The sequence below is a fragment of the Pleuronectes platessa genome, chromosome 1, assembly GCF_947347685.1.
Source record: "Pleuronectes platessa chromosome 1, fPlePla1.1, whole genome shotgun sequence".
NCBI lineage: Eukaryota > Metazoa > Chordata > Actinopteri > Pleuronectiformes > Pleuronectidae > Pleuronectes > Pleuronectes platessa.
The window spans coordinates 12,466,641-12,478,249 of NC_070626.1; the positions used below are offsets into that span (position 1 = coordinate 12,466,641).

Sequence of the window (11,609 nt, forward strand, 5' to 3'; positions counted from 1 at the left end):
TGCCAGTCAAGCTCGTTGTTATAGAAAGCACATCTTTGACAATGATAATGATGGCATGTTTAGCATTGACATTCTTGGAAGTTATTTTACAAGCAGGACTTTTTAAGAAGCATTTCTCTTGTTTTGCAGTGCTGAGGTTGTTTGTCCTTGCACAATATGTATAATAGGAAATGTGTAAGATCCGAACAATGTAAGACTGTTTGAGTGCTGATGTTGTTCATTATCGCATTATCTTTTCACGTTTGATATTACACGACAAAAGCATTGTTTGTGTTGGCATACACAAATATTGCAGGTAACTTCATGAAAAGTTGCTGATTTGTGGGAAAACAGGAAAGGGGTGTTTACATCATAATCAAGAATTTATTTTTAAGGTCTCGACATTTATATGCTATGATTTGGTGCTGAAAATTAGATCTAATTTAATTGAAAATATCCCAAATATCTTCTTGTCCTTATATTTTTTATTTATTTGTTTTTATTGCCATGTATTTTTCAAAGCACTATTTACGCATGTTTAGATAAGTGCTATACAAATAATTAGTTTTTAATATAGTATAGTATATAATATAGGGCTGTAGCGCACACCTCTGCAGCTTGTGGGAAAACCCGAGGGTGGACAGGCCACTTACAGTTTCTAAAGCTATGATTGGATATTTGCTGTGCAGGGTAGGGGGTTTGGTGAATAGTCTGTGTGATGACTGTTCATTCCTGAAATGCTTGAAGTAACTGAGACATTGTTTTGTTGCAGGGCTCAGACGGTCATCTGTGCAGTAACCAGGTCGAGGCAAGGGTGATTGTTCACTCAGAGCTGTCAGATCCCGGGAGGGAGAGAGAGGAGGAGGGCAGCGAGAGGGAGGGGGACTCGAACACCACCAGGGGACCCTCATTATCAGAGGACAGACATTACCCTTTGAGCCAGCCAAGTCTGCCAGGAGAGGAGGTACCTCTAGACAAACTATCGCTGGCCCAACGACCCTCGAGTTTTCCCTCAATCAAGTTGGTGGGTAATCACAACGGGGAGCTGGAAGCCACAGGAGACCAGCCGATTGTGAACATGCAGCCCCAGCAGGACACGGGGCTAACCAATGGCTTCCACTCCCCGAAGACTGTGAGACCTGTGCTGAGGTCAGAGCATTTGGAGAACGGCGACTCCAGACACCGCCCTCCTGCACCGGGGAAGGTCATCTCTGTCGGGCTGTCCCCTTCCCCCTTTGTCAGCTCCGGCCTTGTACACTCTACCTCAGCAGCACACAGTTATCTGTGCCCGTAGCGCTCGCATAGGGGGCATCGGCCCCTCCTCAAACACAGAGACATCAGACTGATTTCCTTTCAAAAGTACAAATGTACCCAGCAAGATTCTTGAAGGATTATTTTTATGCACCACCATTATTGGATTTCTTTCTCTTCCCTGCAAAGTTTTATAAGTACTTTGAATCCATTGTTTCATACGTGTGTATTCAGTATACATATACAGTATATTTTGGGGGGTAGAGTACTGTATATATGCTTTCTCTAGCATTGCAACCGTGCGGTCCTCTGGGTTTCGTTTTCTGTCCATAGGAGAGAAAAAGAAATAACCAACCAGATGGGAGTGGAATGAAAGAGGCTATTCCCACTGTGTCACACATGGCTCTGTTCCACTCAGGAATGAGAAAAGGCCTGGAACGTTCCCTGAGCGAGCGAGCGAGCACTTGAACAGGCTGTAATCGTGGACGGGAGGATCAGAAGTGGAGGCTCGGTGGGTCTCCCTCGGTTTCGTCACGTGGATGCTACTCTACTGTGGCACTGAGGAATAAGCCTTACAGAGTATATATCCGCACACACAGAGTGCAGAACACCTGTGTCTGTCTCCAGCCTCCTGCTGTCTCAGGGTCCACACACACATATACACAGAAACACACACAAAGCTAAAAAGCATGGCTGGCTGTGCGGTATTTCACAGAAACTCAGTTGGTCACATACATGTACACACACATTTCCTGACTGGAGTGTGGGGGTCTCAGGTGCCTACATATTGTTGGTGCGTTTGTAGTCTCTGTATATTTATATAGATTATTGTATTCAGAACAAGTTGAAAAACACGTCATCCCTAAGGAAGATAACAAACAACAAAATATTAAAAGATATTGAGTATACAGATTTGGTACACATTAAGTTTTCCAGGCCAAAACTCTATGTATCAAGGTGTTGTGAATTTGTAAACCAGGGACCCTCAGTTGAAAAGTGAAGTGATGTGTTTGTCTTAAAGATGGTGGATATCTCATTCTGGAATCAGTAGTATTTACATGGTCATGACACGTTAGTCACCATGTTGGTTTAAGTACGGTGGTGGGAGAATTAGACAAGATGTAACAACAACCAATCTACAGACCCCTCTACTGGTTTTGATCCCAGTTAGGGATGCACCACTGTCCACATTGTTGTTGAGGTACTGTGCCGTTAATGCCAGTTGTCTTTTTCAGCTCGGTATAAGAATTGAATGTATTTTTCAAAGGAAATCCAATGTGTTTTTAAAGGTTTCCAAGGGAATCTTGATTTTACTGACCTGATTCAGGTGTATGGAAAATTTCCACAATGCTTTAGTCTCCCCACATATAAAAAAAAAGAGTTTGATCAGGAAAAAAAATATGTCAATTTGCCATTGTTTTGTTTAACTTTGACCCCATACTTTAGGACTCTTTAATACGTATTGGATCAATATATACAATTGAAGATGTATGCGTTTTGGTTTAAAAGGGGGAACTGGTGCATCCCTACTCCTTATCAACAGCACTACCTCATTTCTTTTCAGGATGCTTTCCAGTGTGGTTTTATTAGTGTTGATGTAATTAGCACCTTTTAAGATCTTTTCTACTTAATTTGTCTGATTTGTCAGCCTTTCCTCCTTGCAGAAATACTCGTCTATACACTGACTGTAATGTTCTCTTGTTACATTCAACAGGATATCATGTCGCTTTGTGCATCGCAGCCTCTCGTCAGATTGAAAGATTGTCTCACTCAGTATTACGGTCGAACCCATTCAGAGAACAGGCCAATCCTGTGAAACTAGTTGGAGCTGATTTCATCCAGTTGCATTTGCTGTAACACTGACGCCAACAACAGACAAGGAAATAAAAAGCTGCTGCCATTTGACACATGTGCCACTTGTGCCCCCTAATGGATTAATGGATGTTTTAAGGAATATATACCTAAAATGCACAACCACAAAGAAAAGAGCATCAACAAAGAATAAAATGTCTGCTCGCAGCAGCATTTAAACCTTTTGGTGGCAAAAGCAGTAAATTCCATGCCCAAATGTTCTTTACAGAGTTAATCTCGGGTGAACTTTTACACAGGTGACTGATGGATAGCTTTCTCGGCAGTGTGGGCCTGTCAGGACAGAGAGGAAGCTATAATCACTTATTAGCTGTTTCGCCCCATTAACTTTTATTTGACCTCCTCTGTCAAGAGTAAAAAACAGAGCAGTAGTTTGATGACAGCTATAAAACTGGACTTTATGGCCTAAATACGTCTTTTGAATAAACTGGGTGACCTTATTGTCTCCTTAGCAACACAAGGAGCAATGTATTGTGCAATATTAAACAAAAAGATAGAGAGAGAAGCTGAGGGAACATTTGAATGGCCTATCAGCTCGCACCAATAAACAGTTAGCTTAAACGAGGACAGAAAAAAAAAACAAATACATCAACTCATATATGTATAATAAATATTAAACTCGATCAAATTGATGAAAGTGGAAAAAAAAATCTGGATCCACCTATTTATCATAAAAAAAATCCTGTAAATTCTTTCACTCGTTTCTGTGTAATCCTGCTAACTAACATATAAACAAATACTGATAAAAAAAAACACGACTTCAGTGGCCGAGGTAAAAATCCTGCAGTTAAAACCTGAGCCTGTAACCTGTAGGGCCATCAGACACCCCACTAGATTAAGTGTGTCAAGTGCATTTAAAGCATCTGCCTTATTGCACAATTTAAACCTGCCGAGTGGCCTGGAGAGTTTAGAGTGTTAAGGAGGCCCACAGGGATTTGTGCTACTCTGGAATTTAATGGTTTTTAGTCTCCTGTGAGAAGGGAGGAAATTGAAAAGGCTGTTAGTCGGGGGTGATGGGTGCTTTAGAACCTATTGATTTCTGCTAGGGGTTGGAGATCACGTCCACTAGCTCTGGGTGCAGTATGCACAACTTTGTCCAGCTGTTTGCTGTCCTCGGCTGTCATGTTGCCAAACCACTCAGTTATTTTTTGAGTTAGGATTCCCTCCATTGCTGCTCTATAAAACTGCAGCCTGCCATTTTTGGATATGCCACATTTTTTATAGATGTCTTAAAAAGAATTGTCCAGAGTCCATGGACTCTTGCCAGATCACTATTTGACTCCTTCACTGTTCAGTCAGTTGAAACATGTCTCAGAATATCCATCACTCAGGGAGGGGCCGTCCTATCCTGCAGGGTTTGCATGGCTCTAACAATACTTGGGAATGAGAAAAACAGCATTCAGGTCCGATTCCCCAAAGGGAGCTCTCCCTACAGTATGAAACACCCATGAAATAACACAAAAACACTGTTCGAGTAATTTTCATCCCTAGCAGCTTAAAATTTGCTGTCTATTCCCAATGCTTAAAGGAAATCTTGCAATACCAAAACTAAATGGCTGTCTTAAATTTCCATAGCATAGACAGAAAGCTGCTAAGAATCAGCTGTAGACCCGACTTTAGGAGGGATCTCTACAACCATCAGTATGGGAGATTAAAAAAGGAAATCAAATCACAGACAGAATATGACTTCATATATACAGTGTCCCCAGGGTCTTTGTGGACCAGCTCTTCTTTCTTATTTCCAAAACAAACATCAAAGTGAGATTAAAGGCAAAAATATTGCAAACTATCCTATTTGATCTAACAGTTCTGACTGTCCATGCTTGGACAAGGAAAGCAAACACAGCATGGGATACACCATGTCATCCTCTTCCTACATCGGTTCAACATGTAGCCATGCAAGAATTCACTGTTGCTGCCTTCACATGGGGTTGTTTTTACTGTTTCCACCAGAGGAGTCCATATGAACACCCCCGTGTGTGGCAATCACGACTTTGGACGATGGAAGGTCATTGGAATAATTGAATATATTACAATTTTTGTCGTGCAGAGAGATTTCATTATACATCCGAGGAAAATTGTGATATTCCCAAATATATCATCCTGTACGTCTGTGCGTTTAATGCATTAAGTTGAATGAATAATATCATTAGCCTCTATGGCTTCTAAACACCAACAGTGCTGTTAACATTAGCATCGGGGAATCCGTTACCTCGGATCGCTGTTCTCACGACTTAACACTTCAACGTCAAGCACATTTCCAACTTTGTAACCACAAGCTCACAAGTTCCATTTGAAGGCAGTGTATGTCACAAACCTATCTCAAGTCAACAAGCAAACATAACTCTTTTGACCTGCAGGTGGCACATGTGTTAAAATTACAGGCGCTTCAACACTAAAACTGGCAGTTAGTTACAAGCTGTTTCAAATTAAAGACTATTTTAAGGATGCTAATACTATTAACTAGTTTCACTTATGATGGAAAGCAAAGTATTACTCTTATGAGTGTATATACACACACCTCAGAGCATGGAGTCAAGCCCTGTTGTATATGATGTCTCATCTCTCAGGTGGTTCTCTTCTAGTCATCTATCAGTGCAAAGGACAGGACGAACCCCCTTTCCATCCTGCCTGTATTTTCTACCCATGTCCATGCAACTGTCAAAAATCTCACCAGCTTAACTCAACTAATCAGCAAACAGGAATGTAAACTCTTCCTCGTCACATGTATCACATCTCAAGATCTCCGTGACTGTGTTTGCTTTGCAGCCTTTATTGTTCTTGGTCTACTAAACAAAAATGCATGTACGTATGGTACCTCAAAGAGATGCTCTCTTGGCCCTGCATGTATAGTGTTTAACAGGAAAGGTTATTCCGTTCTTTCACTGCAGTAGCAGCCATACAGGGACATGAGGCTGTCCTGGGTCACTTACAGACATGCTCAAATTGTTTTGTGAATGATTTTTTGATATGCACAGCAGTCAGCGCACTGCTCTATTTGGTAAGCCACACTTAAAAAGATATGTAAAGAGCAAGCTCACACGAGGAAGCACACTGCTGCTGCACCTCTCGAGTCGCCCAACTGAGGTGGCTTCATGTTTTATTTGTGGCCACGGACCAATCAGTGATGTCACTTCAGGTTTCCATTACTGTGAAAGTGAAGCACCTGTTGAGCCATCACTGATTCTGGTGACTGTTTAAATGGATACAGAGCAGTGTGGTGTGGTTTGATTTTCACTTGCCCTGAGCAAACCACCAGAACTATGTCTGTTCAATGACCCAGGTTCTTTATTGATAATGTTCTATATCGTTAACTATCTTTCATCATCATTATGATCATCATCATCATCATCAGAGGCTTGTACGTCCTGAGTCCAGAAGGAAGCATAATATTCTCAAAAACATTCCAGTTTGATATCTTAAACATACCTCTCTCTCAGTCCAGGGGTCAGCCTTGATTAGCCATGCTACCTTAAGAGAAGTGCTAAAACGCCCCGGACTGTGTTCCTGCTGCTCGGGAACACGGTTCAGCTCCTCCATTCACATCTAGATCAGCAGATAGTGGAGCCAAAACTTCAGTGTTTGCTATCAAGTGAGTAAAACTATAACAATCACTGAAGAGGGCAGTTGAGGCAATGCTTTAGAGGCTTTTCACATAGTATTGTCGTTTGTGAAGTCTCACATCCAAGATTGTAAAATTATTATTACAAATTATTGCTAATAATAAATACTAAATAGAGTTTTTAGATTTTATTTTGTATGTATTTTATTATTTTTAAACAACCAAAAGCAAACATTGCTTTGTACATAGCAGCTGTTTTTATTTTTCCACAATGGAAGATTTGGTGCATACAGACCACAGCCAATTGGCACTTCAGAAGATTTAGACAGCAAATATACTGCTGATGCTTTTCTCCTCTGTCTGCAGTAAAAGCTGAATGAGTAAATTCTCTATACCAGTGCACACATTTGCTCTAATGGACGTCCAACACATTTGGAAATTGGTTGATTTGTGCCAGCGAGTTGCAGTTTTTGGTTGTAACAAAAGCAATATTACATCTGTGATGCAGGTTTATAGATACAATTATCTAATATTACATATTCTGTTAAAATTTGTAGAATACAACATTTAAAATGAAGGATTTCTTGCAGTTGTCCCACAGATTAATTTAAATCGTGTCGTTTTGCCTGTGCTATCAGTCCTGATGCAGTAGTGGGTTATTATGGTGGGCGAAGCTGAGAGGAGAGGTCTCATAAAGCCTGCCTCCAGCACAGAGGATGTACGCTCTCCTTATAGGAGCTCTTTAAACTCTTGAAACCACTGTCTCTTTAATACCTTTTTATTTTTCTCATGCTTTTATTTCACAAAAATTACGATTACTTCAATTGTTATGTTTATTTCATCCTCTTTTGTAAGGGTTTGATTAAAACATTATACCTCATGTCGATAAATTGATTTGATTCTGTTAATAATGAGTAGGTACATTTTTCTGGGGTTTTTTTGCCAAGTGTTTTCATAGAAAACAGGATAGGGCGTCTTGTTTTACCTCAGTGTGAGTCTCTACTCATTACAGTGGCCTGGATCAAGTGGTGAAGTTGTAAAACAAATGAGGGTAGGAGGAGGGGTCAGTGGATGTGATCAAAACTGACCTTTACATTGTTATTCTGGTTTGAATAAATTGGACGTTGTGTTTTAAATAAAAATCGGAAAGGAAAGAAACAAGAATACACCTGGGTAACAGGCTAAGGGTCCATTTTACAACTTTAACACAACCCAAGTGACTGAAGTACGAAGCAGGGAGAAGGGCTGAGGGGACGTCCTCGCCAAGCAGATCATACCACTCAATGCAGCCATTTAGAAATAATTGTCTCTCAACTCAGGTGCCCCATCTTTGTATCATGCCAGCATATCTGACTCAGAAACATGTCATTTGTCATCAAACAAAGCCTCATTTAAAAGCAAATCAAGTAAACTCTTATGCACAGATAATATTTTTGTTTTGTACAAATCGCTCAGTGTATTTTCTGTCTCTCTGGCTCTTCTCTGTACATTCTGGTGCTTTGTGGTGAGCTGCTTTGTCCGGTGATGTCACGCTGTCGTGCTTTTTTTGTACGTCTCTTTTCCTCTGGTCATGTGTGTTACGAGCTCAGCTGTGCTTCTCAGAATGTGTACGCACAGACTCATAGGACTCTGCAGTCGTGTGCCACCAGCAGGCGCTCTGCAGCTCCTCAGATACCTTTGTAATCAATGTTGTGTGCCAAACAACACCTCATTCATGACACTACTGTAGGAACAAGTAATAGATTAGCACTTCTTCTTGGGCCGTGAGCGACTGTGGGCTGTCATCTTTACATTTATAGAAGTGCAATTTTCTTAGTCTGTAAAGCGACAGATGGAGTACTCAGTGTTAGTCATTGCGGCTGTGGTCATGATTCACGATATAACATTGCTTGGTCATGGTACAGGTAGAACTTGTGGTTTGTAGAAATATTTCCACTGTGTTGAAAATGTCAAAACTCTCAAAGCGACTCGAAAGATGTCCGTGGAAACGACTCTTCTGTAAATAAACATCGAAGAAAAGCAAGAGTGTGATTCTTTCTCCATTAAACGTATTCTCATCGTACTTCCACCCTCAAGCATGCAATGCAGAATTTTATTCAACAAAACATTGATTCAATTAAAGAATTTTACTCTACTATCTTTTGTTTATGCCTGAATGGCTGCTCCCCTCCTTGCTCCCCTAGTCTTAACACTTGGCTAACGAACTAAGCTAAGATAACCAGCTGCTCTAGAATCAAGAGGAGAGTGTAAATGGTCAGAATGTGTATAGCACTTCAGAGTGCCATTCACCTTTTCACCAACACACTCAGACTGTCACTTAGAGTTATTGCCAAGGACACTTTGGAAATGGAATGGAGAAGCCAGGGATCGAACCGACAACCTTTCTGGTAAGTGGACACCTAGTGATATCAACATTCTCATCTAACTCTTGGCAGCAATTTTGTTTCTGAGTCAAGCACATTTATTGGCTTTATACTGGATTTGTAAAATTTTTTACAAGGGACCTTTTTGACATGTTCATATTACAGCTATTAACATAATTTTATGAATTTCTTAAAATGATATAAAATGCAATGAATGAATGGAATCACTTTATCTTCTAAAAGTCACAGCTCCACTGTAGGATCGTGGTTATAGACACAAAATATGATGTGTCCAGGGCCCAAGTTACAGTTAAATAAATCCTGCTAATAAACAGGCCTCCCTGCGGACCTCAGTCAGGAGCCGTGTCCTCAGCTGCTTCATGCCCCACCCTTTCCATTCCAGCACAGCCTGAGGAAAATCATCCCTCATACTTAACGACACCGTTCTTGTACTGACCACTCGAGGGCAGTGTGGTCATTCCCAGTGTTTCGAGAAGTCGAGCACAGTAACCAGATGCCACTCCCATCAGAAAAGACTGCTGCTGAGTGTTGGACCTCGAGTGCTTCGACCTCATATCTGCTCAGATGTAGAAGTGCGTGATGATGTATAGATAGCTGTGTACTCGCAGTCTTTCTAATCATATTTACATATTTAGTTAACACATGTGATGCACTTTTTCAATATAAAATAACACAAGTGTTGGTTTGCATACATCTGCCCGTCTGCGTTTCAGTATCTTGGATGAATGGGGAATTCTGTAGTGTACGTTTGTGTTTGTGTGTGTTTGCGCGCACAGGGGCGTGAGACAGGCATATTGAAAAAAGGAGGTGATGGAGTTAAGACGGGGAGATGGGGGCACAGAGTTAAGAGAGGAGCACTGAGGCGACATCAAACGACAGAGTCCCCTGAAGAGTCAGATAAAAGCTCCTGCTGAGCGACACTGTGGTCAAGCCAGCCGACTCTCGCATCCCTGTGGTGAAATCAGCCGACACAGAAATTCTACTCATATTCTGACACTTGAGGTAAACGCATCCAAACCGCCCAGAAAGGGGACGGCAACGGAGTCCAAGTTAGAGGAAGAACACATGTGGGCCTACTTCCGGTTTTCAAAATAAACTAAACATGGAGCCTATACAAAATGCAGAATTGAAAAATAATTTCTTGGATTAAATTCACAAGAAGTATATATTGTTTTACCTGTGTCATTTTTATGAATAGCATTTTGACAGAATCAATTATGAGATTTTACTAAATAAAAAGCACACAGTAAGTCATTTCTGGATACTTCAAAGTACTGTAAAACAACTTTGCTCAATAAGTTCAGAAAGAGACTGATATGCCTGTGTAACCCACATGGATACAAGACCCATGTATGTCATTTAGAGGGAGTTTACCGAGCCCCACCACAAGGTGGCGCGTTAGCCCTGCATTCATGGTCACGACCACAGAGCGCGTGCTCGTCCTGAGCCACACCCGAGACGTTGACCGTGAGTGCCACTCGTTGAGTGAGCTGACGAACCTGGGTATGAAACGTGATGTAAACCTCATAAATTAATGATTAATCCCCACGTAGTATATTGATAAATCTCTTGTTTATTAGGAGAGAGCTTTGTGTGTAGAGAGAGAGAGAGCGGAGCTGCTTCAGCCGTGTAAGCCTCTGTTGGACTCCGGTAAGAGCATTGCTACATGCTAAGAGGCTAAGCCTCGTTATTAGCTTGTTGATGTTAGCTCAGATGAACATGCTGCTTACTGAGATACTTTCATAAAACCAATCGGAGTTAAGGGAATGTTTCCTAATGTTTTAACCCACCGTGGTACTATTGTATAATTGTGATATGTGGAAAATTACTTACTATTACTACTAAAAGATCGCTAGCTACCGCGCTAACGCTAATCGCGGATAGCATTGTTAAGCTAGCTCAGATATACTGTGGTGTTCAATATAGCTAATGTGTAGCTGGCTAAACTACCATGCCACCACAATATTTAATGATAGAGACAGAGATGGACGATGATGTCAGGTTGTAATTATATTGATCAGATATAATTTACTGTGTACATAATGTGATAAATTCATGGAGGTCATTTGAATGTGGAGTAAAAAGGAGTGAATTGATACAGTTCATTTACAGTTAAAAAGATAAATATTGCTTAAGAATATAAACACTGCTTATAGAGATAAATAAGTATATTTATGTTAAGTACAAGTACATGATGAACTAGGGCTACGTTGTAGCACTTGCGGGCCCGAGCACCCGCACGTTGAAGCCTGTTGCGGTCGGTGGAGAGAGCGATCGATGACCAAGCGCACATCATCGATCGAGCATGCACTTCTCCACGTTAAATGCGTTTTGCGCTCTGCTGCAGTAGGTTTGCCAGTAGGTGGCGCCATCACTATTATTACGCACAGACATATATATCTGTTCATGTAGGCGCTCTGATGTAGCGTGAGCAATTTTGTGTCAATTGGACAATGTTAACACAACTTAATTTTCACACTGATCAGTAGGTGGCGCTATGACCCTGAACTAATATTTATATGTGGAGCTGTTCAGATCAGTATTGTGATCATAGGTCAGTAGTT

General features: G+C 41.1%; 1 protein-coding gene across 2 annotated transcripts in view; it reads left to right on the plus strand.

Annotated features, from left to right (window-relative positions):
• Positions 1–8,680, plus strand: part of igdcc4 (immunoglobulin superfamily, DCC subclass, member 4) — a 58,649-nt gene extending 49,969 nt beyond the window's left edge. For both annotated transcript variants that reach the window (XM_053421877.1, XM_053421907.1), the window contains one exon: positions 752–8,680. In XM_053421877.1, coding sequence (XP_053277852.1) covers positions 752–1,273 — 522 coding nt within the window. In that variant the 3' untranslated portion in view covers positions 1,274–8,680. The remainder of the gene's footprint in view (positions 1–751) is intronic.
• Positions 8,681–11,609: the final 2,929 nt, after the last annotated feature.